The following is a 19,483-nucleotide window of genomic DNA, read 5'->3' on the forward strand; positions in this document are numbered from 1 at the left end:
TTTCCAATCCACCGGGACCACCCCAGAGTCTAGTGAATTCTGGTAAATTATCACTAGTGCATGAGCAATTTCCCTAGCTATCTCTTTTAGCACTCTGGGATGCATTCCATCAGGGCCAGGAGACTTGTCTACCTTGAGCACCATTAGCTTGCCCATCACTACGTCCTTAGTGATAATAATCATCTCCAGGTCCTCACCTGTCATAGCCTCATTTCCATCAGTCACTGGCATGGTATTTGTGTCTTCCACTGTGAAGACCGACCCAAAAAACCTGTTCAGTTCCTCAGCCATTTCCTCATCTCCCATTATTAAATCTCCCTTCTCATCCTCTAAAGGACCAATATTACTTCAGCCACTCTTTTTTGTTTTATATATTTGTAGACACTTTTACTATCTGTTTTTATATTCTGAACACTCTTACCATCTATCTTACTCTTCTTTATAGCTTTTTTTTAGTAGCTTTGTGTTGCCCCCTAAAGATTTCCCAGTCCTCTAGTCTCCCACTAATCTTTGCCACTTTGCATGCTTTTTCCTTCAATTTGATATTCTCTCTTATTTCCTTAGATATCCACGGTCGATTTTCCCTCTTTCTACCGTCCTTCCTTTTTGTTATTATAAACCTTTGCTGAGCACTGTGAAAAATCGCTTGGAAGGTTCTCCACTGTTTTTCAACTGTTTCACCATAAAATCCTTGCTCCCAGTCTACCTTAGTTAGTTCTTCTCTCATCCGATTGTAACCTCCTTTGTTTAAGCACAAAACACTAGTGTTTGATTTTACCTTCTCACCCTCCATCTGTATTTTAAATTCCACCATATTATGATCGCTCCTTCCGAAAGGATCCCTAACTATGAGATCGTTAATCAATCCTGTCTCATTACACAGGACCAGATCTAGGACCGTTTGTTCCCTCGTAGGTTCCATTACATACTGTTCTAGCAAACTATCGCGCATACATTCTATAAATTCTTCCTCAAGGCTGCCTTGACCGACCTGGTTAAACCAATCGACATGTAGATTAAAATCCCCCATGATAACTGCTGTACCATTTCTACATGCATCAGTTATTTCTTTGTGCCTGGCCCACCATAATGTTACTATTTGGTGGCCTATAGCCTACTATCAGTGACTTTTTCGCCTTACTATTCCTGATTTCCACCCAAATGGATTCAACCTTATCCTCCATAGCACCGATGTCATCACTTACTATTGCCCGGATGTCATCCTTAAATAACAGAGCTACACCACCTCCCTTACCATCCACTCTGGCCTTCCGAATAGTTTAATACCCTCGGATATTTAACTCCCAGTCATGACCATCCTTTAACCATGTTTCAGTAATGGCCACTAAATCATAGTCATTCACGATGATTTGTGCCATCAACTCATTTACCTTATTCCGAATACTACGAGCATTCAGGTAAAGTACACTTATGTTGGCTTTTATACCTCTGTTTTGAATCTTAACACCTCGATCAGTAACCTCTCCTAAGTTATATTTCCTCTTAACTTTTCTCCTAATTTTCCTTGTCGTTGAACCCATATCTTCATGTAACAACCTGCCGCGTCGTTTACCATTTATGTTTTTACTTCCTGTTTTATTCCTTTTAGTATTACTGGGCCTATTCACTGAGCTCCTGTCAGTTACTGTACCTTGTACTGTCGCCCTTTTGATTTTTGACTATGGCTTCTCTACCGTACACATGTGGCTGGATTTTTAGCCCCACCAGAGGTGGATGGAGCCAAACGTTAGCCCCGCTGGCCAAGCATGCTGGTCCCCCAGCGCCATCTTAGCTCGTTAAGGGCTCAAATCAGGCAAATCCCCACCGGTGACATGGCCTATTTCGGTGCCAGAAGGTTTGCCAGTGGCAGACCAACCTGGCTGTAAAAACAGTCACAGACTGCCCTGAGGAAGGCTACTGCAGCCACCCCACCCACTACGCTGTGGTGGCCTGGCTGCTAAATTTATTTTTTTAATTAAAGATTTAGTACAGTTGGAAAAAGGGCATCTTTCTCTCAAAGAGTCAGTCTCTGGTAATTGCTTTTCATTACAGCCTGCAGCTCCTCTTGTTATGGGCCAGGATTTAAAGAGCACTAAAGTGTATCAGAGAGTTCACCTGACCCACAACTTTGAATAGATTGTGGTTATGGGGAGCACACAGCCCTACTCTGCAGGTGTGATGCAACAGAAATCTACAGTACTTTTAAATTAAACACTGTTTATTTATGAAACCAATTAACACTTTATAAACCCACAGTAAACATTTAACAACTATCAATACCAATAAATCCCCCAGAGAATAACTCTTAATCTTTCCTTGCAATATCCATAAGACTAAAAGAACCCTCTTTACAGAAAGACATCAGGTTTAACTTCACTACTGAGAACAGTTACCACTCTGAAATCACCAAATGAACATTGATAAGCTTGCAGAGATTCATACACATCTTGCTGTGACTTGCTTTTCCAAATCTAAAACGAAACTAAAGCGAATTTAAAAGCAGACAGCCCTGCTCCATCCACACTCTGATATCACTGATAAACACCCATTTGTTAAAGGCACATCCACTACAGCTATTTTTATAAACACCCCTTTCTTAAAGGTACTCTCACATGACACTCAAGCGAGAAGATCTCTCCAACTTTGAGAGCACGACCACTATCCTTAACTGGATGGAGAATCATCTCCATGCCAACTAGTAGGGCACCCCCATAAAAATCAGAATGAATAACTGTTCTTCCCCTCTTTGAGGCAATTTCAGTACTTGGAAATGCTCCGGATTCAGTTCCCTGTGCCCTGAGGGAAAATCCACCCTGTGGTTTTTACAACACAAATAGTCCTTGCATCCACACCGCCAACTTCTGCCATTTTAATAAGTAGGGAGAAAAAACAGGGAAGGATTTCTTGATTTGTTCTAGCAAGCTGCTCACCCACAATGTTTTTGCAGGAGCATTGCTAATGGTGTGTATGGTGAATCTGCTTTGAGGAATATGTTGACCCATTGATTTGGCTAAACCTGTTAAAACCTGGTTTTCTCAGTCAATGTGGAACTCCCAACAAGCTAAAGTCGGGAAAGTGGTGATCATGGTATAGTTCGATTCAGTGCAAGAATAGAAAAGGGAAAAGGAAAATGAAGGGTAAGAGCACCTGACTAGAGAAAAGCAAATAATAGCGAGATAAAAAACAATTCTTGCCCATTTTAAATGGAAGAACAAAAAGGATAACTACAGTCAGATAAATGTTCAAACATGAAATAGAATGGATAAAATTCACTGCATACCATGTGACAAAGGAAATGTAAGCAAGATTAGAATTCCATAGAAGTTGGAGTAGATGGTGGCGTAGTGGTGATGTTGCTGGCCCAGTAATCTGGGGACATGGGGTCAAATCCCACGACTAAGTGTGGGGAATGGCAGAGCTAATAACAGCAGTAAAATCTGTCCAAAAGGCCAAACCCCCTAAAATGGGCCCCGATTACCAGCCCAAATAACTTCATGACAATATGAAAATGAAAATCGCTTATTGTCATAAGTAGGCTTCAAATGGAGTTACTGTGAAAAGCCCCTAGTCACCATATTCCGGCGCCTGTTCAGGGAGGCTGGTACGGGAATTGAACCGTGCTGCTGGCCTGCCTTGGTCTGCTTTAAAAGCCAGCTCTTTAGCCCTGTGCTAAACCATCCCCTGATGCAAATTGCATCTTGAAGGCATGGGCACTTGCAAATTCCAAGCCACAAACAGCCTGCAATGCACCAAATTAGTTTTTGGGTCATCTGCAAACTTCCTGATCATACCTCCCACATTCATGTCTAGATTATTAATGTACGCTACAAACAGCAAGGGGCCCAGCCCGTTTCACCACTGGACACTGGCTTCCAGTCAGAAAAACAATCTTCGAACATCACCCTCTGCCTCATTTTAGATCTAAATTGCCCTGGATCCCATCGGCTCTCACCTTTTTGATCAGTCTCCCTTGTCGAAAGTCTTACTGAAGTCCATGTCGACTGTATCAACTGCACTGCCCTCATCTGTACACCTGGTCACCTCCTTGAAAAATTCAAGCAAACCTGTTAGACATGATCTCTGCCGATAAAGCCATGCCAGTTATCCTTGATTAATCCTTGCCTCTCTACAAGTCAGGGCTAATTCTGTCCCTCAGAATGTTTTCCAATAATGTTCACACCACTGATGTTAGACTCACTGGCCTGTAAGTATCTGGTTTTGTATACCTGCCTTCTTGAATAGTGGTGCCATGGTTGCATACATTATTGAGTAACCCATTAAAGGAAGCCACTGAAAGAGGTACCAGGATGGGAAGATGGGGTACAGGGGTTACACCTATGAAGTGACATTGGAGAAGTGAAGCATATTTTCATATCGTAGCTGCATAGTTTAAGTGGTGCCCTGATTTTGTTTTTTTAAAACCCTTCAGGATTATATTGGTACATAATGATTGCTTCCACTTGTGACACCTTTGAGACAACAGAAGGATCAAAGGGATGTTTGGTGTGTGAAATTGTGTCACAGTTAGTGAAGCAGAGTTCGTTATTTTTTTTTGACGAAAGATAAGCTACTTGAATGATTGTCATGTTGAAAGGTGCAAGCAGGAGAGGAAGACTGTGGAAAAAAACTAAAGCGTGCATTGGCCGTGTTTCTTCAGTGGTAACGTTCTATGACTGACTTACTGAATCATCTAATGCAACGCCATCTGAAGTGCAGATTGGCATGAATGCCTTTTGTATGTTGTGTATGTCATAGAATTGTGTTATGGTTATTTGCATGTTGCACTCAAACTGTTTTTCTGTTTCATTCCTGCTAACTATTTTCTCAAATGAAGTGGCTGTTTGCTCTTTAAGCTGCAAAGTCCTTTCAGGTATCGGTATCAGGTGATGTTTTTTTTTAAATGTTGGCATTAAGAAAAATATATCAGAGCTATTGAGCATTTCTTGCAATTAGTCATTTCAAGTACAGTTCAACCATCTACTAAAACGTGGAACAGTAAGAGTTGAAGTCAGATGTCTCTGCTGTTCTGGGTTGATGTTTGTGCCGGGAAGTAGATAGTCAGCCCCACGAACTTGCTATGTTACTAGTCACTCGTTATTAACCCAATCTGCACGAGATGTTTTAACTTTTTGCTGTGGGGCCCTAGAAAGGAAAGTCAAGTGGAAATGACTGATCCATTTTACACCCGTGCATCTGGGGCAAATTGTAAAGTTGTGCTCTGAAGTCATCTGCTGCAGATGTTGCAAAATGCAGAAAATTTGACACTTACAAGAGCCTATGTTGTTTTTTTCTCTCTCTCTCTCTCTTCCCCGCCTCCCGCAACAAGTCACTCTTAATGGTTAGTTGCCCCTGAATGAGTGAATGCATTGACTATTGGCAGATTGTAAGTTCTGCTCCCTAAACCTCTCCATAAACCTCTCCATATTTCTGCCCCTCTTCCATCCTTCAAGATGCTCCTTAAAACCTTCCAAACCTTTAGACATCCTGCGTAGTATCTCCTAATGAGACAATGGTGCCAAATGTGAATACTCCTTCAAATTACCTCTGGGCATTCGTTAGAGGTGTGGTATAACAGATGTGGGGGCAGCACGGTAGCGGTTAGCACTATTGCTTCACCGCTCCAGGGTTCCAGCTTCAATTCCCGGCTTGGGTCACTGTCTGTGCGGAGTCTGCACGTTCTCTCCGTGGGTTTCCTCCCACAGTCCAAAGATGTGCAGGTTAGGTGGATTGGTCCCGCTAAATTTCCCCGGAGTATCCAAAGGTTAGGTGGGGTTGCTGGGTTACGGGGATAGGGTGGAGGTGTGGGCTCAGGTAGAGTGCTCTTTCAAGGGCCGGTGTAGACTCGATGGGCTGAATGGCCACCTTCTGCACTGTAAATTCTATGATGATTCTGTGATAACAAGATCGACATGTATTTAAACGGCACCTTTAATGTAAATTCCTAGGCACTTCACAGGTGCGTGAAGCGCAATTTTACATTGAGTCACAATTGAGCAGTGACCGTGCAGCATTGCAGGTCCAATTTTACAGTTGATTGCTCAGCTTCAGAGGAAAATTATCTGCACAGAGTAATCTAACAATGAAGTAAACAATGTACACTTCTCAGGTAATACATGACCATAAAATATTGGAGGATACCATCAGTAATTTATTGGTTTGATACAGCATTTTGGGAACTTTATTAGCTGAAAGATGGTGTGTAAATTCAAGTTATTACTGTGGTATAGGCAATTGCTCTGCACAAGCCTTCCTTCTCATGCTGTCAATATAGGTTCGGGGAACTACGTAGCTATTTAAAGGAAAGTGTCTCCAGACACGGTTGCCATATAATAATCTTTATTAGTGTCACAAGTAGGCTTACATTAACACTGCAATGAAGTTACTGTGAAAATCTAGTCGCCACATTCCGGCGCCTGTTCGGGTACACAGAGAATTCAGAACGCCCCAATTCGCCTAACAAGCACGTCTTTCGGGAATTGTGGGAGGCAACCAGAGCACTCGGAGGAAACCCACGCAGGCACAGGGAGAATGTTCAGACTCCACACAGAAAGTAACACAAGCTGGGAATCGAACTCGGATCCCTGGTGCTGTGAAGCAACAGTGCTAACCACTGTGCTACCGTGCCGCCCCTAGGGATGTTGTATACAAGGAAAAGAAAATCTTACCTACCGTCGGCAAGTACAGCTATAATATTTACGCGTTGCATAACACCAAGAGCAACCTAGCCTATGTCAGTGATTACGCTCCACATAAACCACCTCCTACCCCTCTTCGTGTAACCCTATCAGGGGTAGCACAGAGGTTAGTACAGTTGCTTCACAGCTCCAGGGTCCCAAGTTCAATTCCCGGGTCACTGTGCGGAGTCTGCACGTTCTCCCCGTGTCTGCGTGGGTTTCCTCCGGTTTCCTCCCACAGTCCAAAGATGTGCGGGTTAGGTGAAATGAAATGAAAATGAAAAATTAAAATCGCTTATTGTCACGAGTAGGCTTCAATGAAATTACTGTGAAAAGCCCCTAGTCGCCACATTCCGGCGCCTGTCCGGGGAGGCTGGTACGGGAATTGAACCGTGCTGCTGGCCTGCTTGTTCTGCTTTAAAAGCCAGCGATTTAGCCCAGTGTGCTAATCCAGCCCCCTTATTAGGTGGATTGGCCATGCTAAATTGCCCTTAGTGTCCAAAAAGGTTAAGCAGGGTTACTAGGTTACAGGGATAGGGTGGACACGTGGGCTTGAGTAGGGTGCTCTTTCCAAGGGCTGGTGCAGACACGATGGGCCAAATGGCCTCCTTCTGCACTGTAGATTCTATATTTTTCTATTCTTTCCCCGCTTAAGAGCTTGTCTGGCTTCTGTGCTATTTGCCTCAAATCCTTGTGGTGGCTAGTTTCACATTCTAACCACATTCTGGAGGAAGCCATTTCTCCTGAATGCTGTATTGGATTTATTGGTGACTAGAAAATATGAGAGAATTATCCATTTAAAAAGAAATGCCTTGAAATGAAATGAAAATCGCTTATTGTCACGAGCAGGCTTCAAATGAAGTTACTGTGAAAAGCCCCTAGTCACTACATTCTGGCGCCTGTTCGGGGAGGCTGGTACGGGAATTGAACCGTGCTGCTGGCCTGCTTTAAAAGCCAGCTATTTAGCCCAGTGTGCTAAATCAGCCCCTGGTTTAACTTGTGGATTAACTTCCCATTGCACATTACGTAGTTGGGGAGATGAGGCGGGGTCTGGCTGCCAAGTTAATGCCACGATAAAATCAACATCAAAAGGGGCCAAGACTGCCCGACACCATTGTGACCATCGGAGGAAATTGTCCTTCAAATGCAGTGGAGTGAAAATGGCGAGGTGTCTGACATGAAAGGGAAGGAAATTAAAAATAAATGACTTCCTGTCAGGAAATAACCAACTAAATAGCCTCGGAACTTGTAACTTGGAGTTGCTGACTTATGGGCAGGGAATTGAATAGTGTGTCTCTAGTTCGTCATTAGGTGCTGCCATTTCATGGGATGGTGCTTTGGTCAAGGAGCAGAAAGTCCTATCAGATTTCTGTGTTTTAAACAATTATATATGTTAATAGACCATTTACATTTATAGTATTCAAAGTGCACATGAATAAGATGTTATCTCAACCATGGAATGAATGCCTGCTGCCTGCTGTATTCTGTCTGTTCAGTGAAGCAGCACTACCGATATGCTTCGTGAAGTTTTTATTAAGATGCTTGCCTTTTTTCCCTATGGTTCCCCTGGTCTAAATATCAACTATGGGCTGAACATAGTTTGGTCTCCCAAGCTGAAGCATAGATAGAATCATACAGCACAGAAGGAAGCTATTTGCCCCATCATTCCTACACTGGTTCTTTGAAAGAAGTCGAGGTTAAAGGCAGGTTTTAGTCTCGCGAGATGATGATTTGTGCCGTGGTGGTCAATTGGATGTTAAGCATCGTCTCCTGTGACTCAGCACTGGGGTGCCCACTCTGGCATGGCAGTCTCTTTACTGCTTTCGCTGCAGAGAGCTGCAAAGGTGCATGGTCCACTGGACTCTTTTCTCTGGGCCCTCTTCTTGGCCGACTGAGCTTTTAGTTTCTGCCCACCCCTTCCAAAAAGCCTCCAGAGGTCACGGCCCTCAGCAACTATCTCCCAGTTGTCAGTGTCAATGTCCGCCATCTTCATATCTCATTTGCAGATGTCCTTGTAGCGGATGTATGAACACCTAGGAGGTCATGACCCAGTGGCCAGTTCACTGTACAGAAGGTCTTTGGGTGTGCAGCTGCCATCTATCTGATGAAAGTGGCCGAACCGCTGCAGACATCGTTGGCTTTGCAATGTACTATGGCACGGTGGTTAGCACTACTGTCTTACAGCGCCAGGGACCCGGGTTCAATTCCAGCCTCGGGCGACTGTGTGGAGTTTGCAATCTGCCCGTGTCTGCGTGGGTTTCCTCCGGATACTCCGGTTTCCTCCCACAGTCCAAAGGTGTGCGGGTTAGGTGGATTGGCCATGATAAATTACCCCCTAGCGTTCAAAATGTTTGGTGGGGTTACGGGGATAGGATGGAGGCATGGGCTTAAGTTGGGTGTTCTTTCCAAGGGCTCGTGCAGACTCAATGGACCGAATGACTTCCTGCACCTGTAAATTCTATGATGTGTGTTGATGGAAAGTCGTACCATCCAGGACCAAACTGATGACCTTGTTCTGCCAAGAGATGCCGAGGGTGCGTGTGGGACAGGAAAGGTGGTAACAGTTCAGCTTTTCATCCTGCCTAGCATGTGTTGGCCAGGTCTCGCCACAGTAGAGACGTGTGCTGAGGATGCAGGCTTGGTAGACTTGCAGTTTGGTGTTCTCGGTCAGGTTGTTGTTGTTTCACACTCCTCTTACTCAGCTTGGATACAGCAGCTGCAGCTTTTGTAATTCCATGGAAACCCTACAGTGCAGAAGGATGCCATTCGGCCCATCAGGTCTGTGCTGACCCTCTGAAAGAGCACTCACCTAGGCCCACCCTCCAGCCCTGTCCCTGCAACCCCAGCTAATCGTCACATCTTTGGATACTTAAGGGGCAATTTTAGCACGACCAGTCCACCTGACCTGTACACCTTTGGATTATGGATTAAAAATCGGAGCACCCGGAGGAAACCCACATACACATGGGGAGAATGTGCAAACTCCACACGGACAGGCCAGAATTGAACCCGGGTCCCTTGCACTGTGAGGCCGCAATGCTAACCACTCTGCCACCATGCCGTGTGTTGATTTCAGCATTGAGTCTGTCCATTTGCCATTGCAGGTGTTCTCCTGTATGGAATGTTAGGGTGACATTGACAACGTAGAGCAACTCTCTCTGCTATATACTTGGCTGAGAGTTGGAAGAGCTGTCTAATTAATACCTTTCCCTGTAGCCCTTCATTTTTTTTCCTTGTTAATATGTATCCTACCCTTTTGAAAGTTATCATCGAATTCGCTTCTACCAGCCTTTCAGGCAGTGCATTCCAGATCATAACAACTTGATGTGTTTCTTAAAAAAAGAGGAATTATTTTCATCGCCCACGGCTTCTTTGCCAGTTATCTTGTATCTGTGTTTTCTGGCTACCAACCCTTCTGTGAGTAGAAACACTTTCTCTGTGTAACTGCGGCAAGCAACCTTTTCTCTTTACCCAGTCGCTGACATTAAGCAAACCACACATAACAGATGGTGAATGATGTGGTGCCTCTTTTTTTAATTCAAACAATTTTCCATCTTTATCCTGATTAAACCATTAGTGGTTCTCTGGTGGATTACAGTTCATCGTCCAACTAAACATTTTTCATAGGTGGTAAATGCTGGCCTGCGAATAGCTCGTGGGGGCATCACAGCCAAAATGTCTAATGTCCAGTGTAGGTCATTGGCTAGTGATTAGGAGCAGGCGTCTGGTCAAATATCTGCTTTTGCCAACAATTTCTGCAGCACGGTGGCACAGTGGTTAGCACTGCTGCTTCACAGCTCCAGGGATCTGGGTTCAATTCCGGCCTCGGCAGACTGCCTGTGTGGAGTTTGCACCGTCTCCCCGGGGAAAACATGGGTTTCCTCTGGGTGCTCCGGTTTCCTCCCACAGTCCAAAGATGTGCAGGTTTGGTGGATCAACCATGCTAAATTGCCCCTTAGTGTCCAAAAGGTTAGGTTGAGTTACGGGGATAGGGTGGAAGTGTGGGATTAAGTAGGGTGTTCTTTCCAAGGGCCGGTGCAGACTCGATGGGCCAAATGTCCTCCTTCTGCACTGTAAATTCTATGAATTGCCTCGATTGAGAACAACATACTTGGCACCAAATGGGAATCAAATCTCGTGCTCTGTAATGCAGATAGCCTACTGAGCCATTGGGGAAATTGCCCTTGAAATGTTGTGCCATTTCAGAGGACATTTAAGAGTCAACCACATTGCTATGGGTCTGGAGCACATCATTCCTTAAAGGACAATTAGTGAACCAGATGGGTTTTTACAACAATCGACACTGGTTTCATATTCCAGATTTTTAAAATTGCAATTTCACCATCTGCAGTGATGGGATTCGAACCCAGGTTCCCAGAGCATGACTTTGGGTCTCTGGATTACTAGTCCAGCAACAATACCACTGTGCCATTACCTCTCCCAAATGTACAAGCTAAGCTAGTGATTGAAATGTGGGGCTAGATTCATGTTGCCTTTTCTTTTGCTTTTGTTGCCGTCAGCCCCAAATCAGCGACTGGAACCAGTGACGCTGCCGGGAATCGTATCTTGTTTACTATGTGTGCTGTGTGCAGCTTTAAATCTAATCCGTGGGTTTCATGCAATGGAAAACATTTTTCAGGTGAGAGATGCAATTTGTGAACATTCTGCAGTGAAGTTTCCTCGAGTTGCTATGTCTAATTTTGTTCCTGAAATGTAGATTTTACCACGTGAAATAATGTTGTATGAATAACTCTTAAATAGTGATAGACTGGTGTAAAGAACACACTATGCCAGTTTGTAGAACCCCCCCCCCCGTAAAGAATTTCCAATGAGGTGATGAGTGGTGGTCTACAGAGGTGGAGGGAGGGAAAATCGGAGGGCAGTTTGACCAACACTGCTCTTGTGTTAATGGGAAAATAGAGTAGCATTGGCAGCGTTCTGTGTCCGCCCTACAGGTACGTGGCTGAGAATAGGAGGGGATGATTGCAAAAATGATCTGACGAGAAATTCTCATGTAGGTTTCATGCCGAATACCTTAATAAGCACAGGCAGGCAATGGATGGCACGATGACCAATCTCTGCATTTGAGTGTGGGGAAAAGTTAAAAACATTCCATTGCACTTTCCAATTTTATTAAGTGATTAATTCTATTTGATACTAAGAAAGCGACTCTGCCACGCACTACCTTTCAGCAGTTAGCCATAACAGAAAAATAAACCCTACTGCCATGCTTTCTTTCTCTGGGTAGAGGTGCACCAGCCACGTACCAGCCTCCCCGGACAGGCGCCGGAATGTGGCGACTATGGGCTTTTCACTGTAACTTCATTGAAGCCTACTCGTGACAATAAGCGATTTTCATTTCACTAATGTCTTTGTTCCTTTCCAATTATGACTCTTTAAATTATTAAGAAGAGCGTGAGATCTCTCTATCGCTCTAGTCTGTTTCTCACGAACACTCACAGGTTATGAATCAAAGCATAATAGGTGTTATTGTAAACAGGACCTCAAGAAAGGATGCACCTTCTTCAAATCAGATTCCAACAGTCTTAGCCTGTACTCCCATTGTTCTCACTTTAGAACTGCCTTGACTAAGAAATCATGTGGCATGAATCTGAATCATCCAGTCATTTTAGCAAACCCTAAAACCTCAGTTCCATCTAAATCGACCCTTGACAGTTTGAACCTTAAAGCATTGTCGTAATTAACAACTTTTATCATTAAGCAAAGAGAAACCAAAAATTTGAGATTTAATCAAATACTGATCTTCTGCATATATGCAAATACAACTCTTGCAACTTGCAGTAGCCCCAGTGCAAGTTTGAATGTGACTGGGAACTGACATCCTAAACTGCAAAAGCAAAATAATTTATCAATAAACCCCAAGGTGATTTGTTGCCCTCAGAATATGCTGTAGCATATGTCATCTCTTGTAATATGTGTAGACATAACAATGTATTTGGTTGTTTTCCAGCTTTCTGTTTTTGCTTTGGTATTTGGGCTTGTGACAGAAAGTGCTTATGATCAATTTGTGTAAACATCCACCACAAGTGACACCATGCTAAGTGATTATAAAACTAGTAACGGTGTGGTTTGGTTTACGGTGTTATTCTCCAAAGCGAAGTCCATAGTTTAAAGAGTGGAATTGTACATGCAGGCCACCTCGGCCTCGCTGGGAAGCGTCAAGTTGATTTTATGGCCTTTGGGGCTCAGGCTAAGCGAGCGCTTCCCCATCTGGGAAACGGTCCTGCCTTCGAGAGCTTCCGGCCAATTAAATGTCCAGCAGATCTCTGGTCCCAGCAGTGCTGCTAGCAGAGATGGCCACTACTGGGACTGCACACTAGCCCCAACAGTGTTTGTTAGTCAAGCTCGGTACTCGGCTAAAAGGGAGAGGGGGGGGGGGGGTGTTTGCCAGGGCCAATCTGGCAGGCACAGCAAAGGAATTCGGGGGGGGGAGAGGGGTGCTGAGGCACCATTACAAAGGGTACAGGGTGACCAAACGGTAGATCGTGCCTCACGCCCTGACTAGGCTGTCAGGTAAACATGGCTGATGCTACCCCCAGCCATTATTGGAGCAACTGCAGCGACAGAAAGATGGCCATTAAGTGATCATTGATTAGCCACTTGTAGACCTCAATCGGCTCAAGGGTGTGCAAGTCGGCCGGCCCCTCTCCGCCGCTGGTAAATGACCAGTGGAGGCAGGTAGACAATAGCCACCATGATGACTGAATTTGCCAGCCTGAATTTGCCAGCAAATGCCAGCCTGCTCCGGGGGTTGGGGAGGGGGTGGGTTGTAAAGTTCCCCCAAATATATTTTGTTGAGAACTTTGCTCCCAAATTTGTTCCTTCAGCTTGTTTTAAGTATTCCATGTGGTTGTTCTTTCCCTTGTTAATACATTGGCTGTAATGCAAAATGAATGGATCAACATTGTAGCTGGATGTTACTTAATGGCTGAATTAAATTCAATATGAATGCAACTGCAACCCCTGCAATTTATTTTCGCTTCTGGTGCTTTTCCAATTCCCTTTTGAAAACAGCATTTATATCTGTCTCCATCCCACTTTCGAGCAGTGTATTCCGGATCATAACCACTTGCTATTTTTAAAAGAGTTTGCCAATCACTTTCCTCCTCCTGTCAATGAGAGCTGGCATAGGCATGATGGGTTGATTGTCCACTCTCTGTGCTGTAACCATTCTGTGACTCTATGAAGCATGATAGCAATTGAAACGGTGTTTACCACAGCAAAAGGGGAGACTGCAGATAATCAGAGTAGAAATTAGTCTTCATAAATTCAACAAAGTAATAATGGGAACTGCAGTAGACATGAGATTAAGAGATTGTTTAGGCATGAGATGGTGCAAGAGGTCGTACTGTGATTCACAGGAGATTTCCACATCCAGAAGTTATGGGACTGGTACAACCGAAAGAAAGAGGCGTAGGACTGCATCAACTGATGTATCTTGAGGGCATTTGATTTAACCTAAGTTGTTCTAACCTTGTATACACAATTGCTGAGGCCACAGATGGGTTACTCTGTTGTTTTGGTAACTTGCCATATAAAGTATATTGATATGTTGGAAAGGCTTCACAGAGGCGTGACACCGATGATTTAGTGCCCTGTTGTTCCAAGTTCTGAAGACAAAACAACAACACTTGTTTCAAGTACAGAAAGGAAGATTGAGAGTCAATGTGACCAAGGATTTTTTAAATGCTCCAAGAATTGGATTGTAGCACCAACGGAGCTGAAACAGTTGAAAACACAAGGTTAACCAGTCAAAAGTAAGACTAGCAACTGGAGGATTTTTTTTTTAAAAACCCTTTCTGCAGAGTCATAGATACAATTAATAGAATTCCCCCCCCCCCCCCCCCCCCCCCCCAATAAAGTCAGATAATGGTGTTGCCATTAATATTTAAAACCTGCATGATTATCTAATTGAGGACAGCACTTCTGAAAGTATCACTGCAAAAGAGACTTTGTTTGTCGAAGCCTTTTGTCCTGCACTCACCAACTGGCACATTCTCCAAGGCAACACCTCTTCCAAACAGAGTCCTCTTGCCAGCCAATAAGCACTCTCTTCTTATACGGTATAAATTGTTGCTCCCATTACATTTGGTATTCTTGTGAATTGCCAGATGAGTGCAGGACAAAAACCTTGTGAAAGTATTATTTATTTTTTAGCAATGCACAAGTGGGGCAGCACGGTGGGTCACTGTCTGTGAGGAGTTTGCACAGTCTCACCGTGTTTGCGTGGGTTTCGTCTCCACAGCCCAAAGATGTGCAGGTTAGGTGGATTGGCCACGTTAAATTGCCCCTTAATTGGAAAAAATAATTGGGTACTCTAAATTTTTAAAAATTTTTAAAAAAGCAATGCACAAGTGTTGCAATACTAATCGATGTTACTACTGTGCAGACTGAGCCGAATTCCAGCTCAATAGATCACAACTTTTATGTTTTGTTTAGAGACGTGAAAGGTAATAGTCAGAGTGACCAATTACTTTTAATAAAAGAAGAAAACATTTGTTAAACAAGAAAAGATTAAGTATAATACACTACTCCTTCATCCCAACTATACCTTTACAGATATATACAAATTTATCAGGATAACACAAGTTACAAACTTTACCTTATACACTAATGTTCTCTGTAAATACAGAGTTGATATAAGTCAATAGGTGAAATGTGGTCATACACACTAAAACTGAACACTGAAACTAACACTGAAACTAAGTGACCGATACAACTTCCGTGGATTTCTCATCAAATCCCCCTAGATGCTTGTTACATTGTGAGTTAACTGGTCTCACTGGAATTCTGGCTTTCACAGAAGGGTTTCCAAATTCCATTCTCTTTTTTAAAATAAATTTAGAGTACCCAATTTTTTTTTTTCCAATTAAGGGGCAATTAAGGGGCAATTTAGCGTGGCCAATCCACCTATCCTACACATCTTTGAGTTGTGGGGGTGAAACCCACGCAGACACGGGGTGAATGTGCAAACTCCTCACGGACAGTGACCCAGGGCCGGGATTCGAACCCGGGTCCTCGGCGCCGTAGGCAGCAATGCTAACCATTGTGCCACCGTGCTGCCCACAAATTCCATTCTCAAAGAACACACTTTGAAATCTTCTCCCAAACAAGGCTTTCTTTCAGATGCCTTCACCAAGGATCCACATCCAGGCTTTCAACCTCTTCTTCCAGTAGTCCGCTGCTCTTGATAACCATGTGCATTCAAGCTTCCACGCAATCTCTCAGATAACCCAGCCACTCCAACATCACACCACTGCTTCACAGGCTGAATTAAGGTATCACCGATCTTAGGACTGCTTTGGCTGTCAGGCTTCTCACGAGCTGACTTCTCCAAGTCTGCATCTTGCAGCTCAATCTTTAACTAGGAGCCTCTCTTTGTTCCTTTAACTTCAGTGAACAGTGCTTTGTTCAGATTTTGGTTCCTTGTCCCTTTGATTTCAGTCTTCCTGGACATTCTCATTTTATTCCCTGGTTTCTTGAACTTTCTATTCTTCTGGGACTTGCTTCTGGCCCCTTACTTTAATGTCCTACCTGTACCGCCAGCTTCTGTGAAAAACCTTGTGTTTCTGGGTTACTTGTTTCCAAACTGGAAACAACTGCTTCTGCTTTTCAGTGTGAGTTTCGGGTTGCTAAACAACAGCTTAGTTTTATTTAAAGCCTGTAATTGTTTTTGCACCATAACCCTTCATTACAATGCAGGGAAAGTTTAAAGTGAAACTAAAGTCTATAGACATGGAGGCATCTTTGTTTAATTTGAAGATAAAGTTTTAATCCAGCATGCCAATACAGAAACACAAATTAAACTTAAACCTTAGACCTTATGTCTAACACACATAGTACAAAATAAATTATTTAAACTAACTCTATTTCTGAACACAAGTTCTGTACTACCATACGACTATTGTAAAAGACGCTGTTTCAGATGATGATCATTAGTAAGAATTGTAAAAAGTTAACCCTGTTTCTCTCTCTCTCTGGCTGCTGCCTGACCTGAGTATTTACAGCATTTTCTGATTAAAGTGGGGGAAACAGGAGAGAAAGCTTTGACATTATAGTCCTGGGAAAAAGGGCCACTTTTAGCTTTGCTTCTGCAGCTGACAGCTCTTGCCTTCTGTGAAGAATTTGGCTCTTAACATGGGGTTACAGTGTGACACATCTAAAAATATATTTGATTTTTCTGAAATAGAAGGTCACAGTCCTTTGTTGGATTTTTCTTTGCTTATTTTCTAACCTTTAGAGTTGGAGGAAGAGTGAATAAAATATAAGGGGAAAATTGGTTCTAGTTCCTTTTCAATGCATCTTCTCTGCCGCTGACTCTGAATATTAGTATCGAACAGGACTTGTGGTTTATTGGATAGAAAACTACTGGGTCATATGAGGTGCATAATTCATGTCCCTGGGATGCACTTGCAGATTCAGCACCACCATACAGCTTGTACAGTGCCTTTATAGTAATAAAATGTCCCAAAATGTTTTACAGGAGCATTGTAAAACAGCATATGACACTGTACCACAAAAGGAGATATTAGGTCAAATAATCACAAGTGGTGTGTTTTAAACAGTGGGTTAAAGAAGGAAAGCTAGATAGAGGTGTAGGGGTGGTATACCAAAGTTTAGGGCCTAGGTATCTGAGGTACAACCACCAGCAAATGGGGTGATTAAAATTGGGGATGCTTGAGGCCAAGGTTAGAGGAGCTTAGATTTCTCAAGATGGCAGTGGGGCTGCAGGGGATGACAGAGATGGGGAGGAGTGAGGCCTGGAAGGAGCTGAAAACAGAGGTGATTATTTTAAAGCCAAGGTGTTGCTTGACGGGAAGCCAGTGTGGGTCATCGAGCACAGGCATGATAAGACTTGGTGCAAGTTAAGACATGGGCAGCAGAGTTTGGATGACTTACAGTTTAGGGAGGGGAGATTGTGGGAGACCAGCCAAGAGTACATTGGAATAGTCATGTTGAGAGGTAACAAAGACTTGAAGGAGAGTTTCAGTAGCAGATAAGCTGAGACAGGCAACGTTTGGCATGTTACATAGATGGAAATAAATGGTCTCAGTCTTAGTCAAGGTTGTAATTTTGTCTCGGTCTAATGTGACAACAGGGTTGTGAGTAGACTGTTGCCCGAGAGAAGGTTGGAGTCAGTAACTAGGGAAGTCGCTCAGTTTAAATCAGTACGTTATGGGTTCATGCTCCATTTCAGAGACTAGAATATATAATTAAGGCTGATACTCCAGTCTTGGTGGATGTGCCACATTTCAATTGTTTTGTTAATCGGAAGCTCTGTCTACCCCTCAGTTGGGTTTAAAAGTTCCCATGGCACTCTTGGGTAGTGGTCTTCCAGACATCCTGAACAATATTTATTCCTTGACCAACATCACAATAAGAAAAAAGCAGAATATCTGCTCATTGCTGTGTGTAGATCTTGCTTTGTAGAATGGGCGCCCCTATTTCTGGATTTCCCCATTTCCTACAACAGTGACCATTGGCTGAACAGCACTTTGGGACATCCGGAGTGATTACAAATTCAACTTCATTCTCCTTAAATTAAACTCATTAGTGATTTATTTTGTCGGTGAAACACTAAGTGACATTTCTTATGTAATTGTTAATTGAGTACTGGGCTAAAGGCTGTAATGGCAATGAGACTACAATAATCAAATGATCCCCGGGGCACCACTAATCCTTTACTAATTGCGGTGTACGGATTGTCTGGAATAAATTGTTTCGGAAATCTTTGTGCAGAACCATTCCCTCATGAGATTGTCACTGAGGGTGCAACTGATGACTGGTTTGTGTAGATTCTCTGTCGGACTGATGGACTGAATGGTCTTTTACCCGCTGGAAGGGATGTGGGTGATGGTGCCAAACCCAAATTATCCTCGGAAAAAGTAGTGGTTAATCACAATTTACCAGCTAAGCCATTTCAAAGGGCAGGTAGAGAGTCAACCACATTGCAATGGCTAGTGGGTTTTATTTTTTAAAAGAGTTTTTAATCACAGCCAGTAGTTTCACGGTCACCATTACTGATCCTGGTTTTTTATTCCAGATTTACTTAATTAACTGAATTTGATTTCCTCAGCTGCTGTATTGAGATTTGTGTCTCCGGGTTAATTAGTCTATGACTCTGCATCACTAGCTCCATAACTGTACCGTTACACTTCTGTTCCTGGTAATAAGTGTCATGGGTAATCCAGAATAATTGTCCACTTGTGACACAAATAGTTCGATTCGTGGCAAATAATAGTCTATGTTGGGTGAGAGTTTTGCCAGCGGAGCAGTTGTTAAATCCTCTTCCACGTGTCCTTATGCTACACTCTAAGCCCCTACTTTGGGTTGCAGCCAAGCATATTGTCCTTGACATGCCATTGTAACTGGCCATTGGGCAAATCCATTGGAAATATTTGCTGGCAGTTCTTTTCCTTTCTTCGCTGTAGGAGAGTGCTTGGCTGAATGCCATCCCCTAAGGGCTTCTTCATCTGTAATTACTGGCACAAGCCTGTCGAGTTGTAGCACGTAGCACCCAGGCATCTTCCTACACTGCGTAGTCAAGAGTTCTTCCTGGAAATCAGTCTCTTTATTCAGTGCTACGCAGTTGTTGGAAAATTATACAAAGCCCAGAGTACTTTTTCTTCATTTACTGTTCTCTCAAATCAATGAAACATGCTGCATTTAAAATAAATCTGTTTATTAAAGTTTTTTCATAATGAACACAATTCTACAAAACAATTAACAAAGGTTACACAATAAAGGAACAAGACTAACAAGCAGAAACACATTAACTTAACCCCCAA

At 43.3% G+C, this 19,483-nt stretch overlaps 1 protein-coding gene across 5 annotated transcripts in view; it reads left to right on the plus strand.

Annotated features, from left to right (window-relative positions):
- Window positions 1-19,483, plus strand: part of sec22a (SEC22 homolog A, vesicle trafficking protein) — an 83,973-nt gene that overhangs the window by 55,197 nt on the left and 9,293 nt on the right. For 3 of the 5 annotated variants that reach the window (XM_038790085.1, XM_038790087.1, XM_038790083.1), the window contains exons 5-6: window positions 4,835-4,870; window positions 11,195-11,313. In XM_038790085.1, coding sequence (XP_038646013.1) covers window positions 4,835-4,870; window positions 11,195-11,313 — 155 coding nt within the window. The remainder of the gene's footprint in view (window positions 1-4,834; window positions 4,871-11,194; window positions 11,314-19,483) is intronic. The other 2 variants (XM_038790088.1, XM_038790084.1) reach the window with 1 other exon arrangement.

The sequence above is a fragment of the Scyliorhinus canicula genome, chromosome 2, assembly GCF_902713615.1.
Source record: "Scyliorhinus canicula chromosome 2, sScyCan1.1, whole genome shotgun sequence".
Lineage (NCBI taxonomy): Eukaryota > Metazoa > Chordata > Chondrichthyes > Carcharhiniformes > Scyliorhinidae > Scyliorhinus > Scyliorhinus canicula.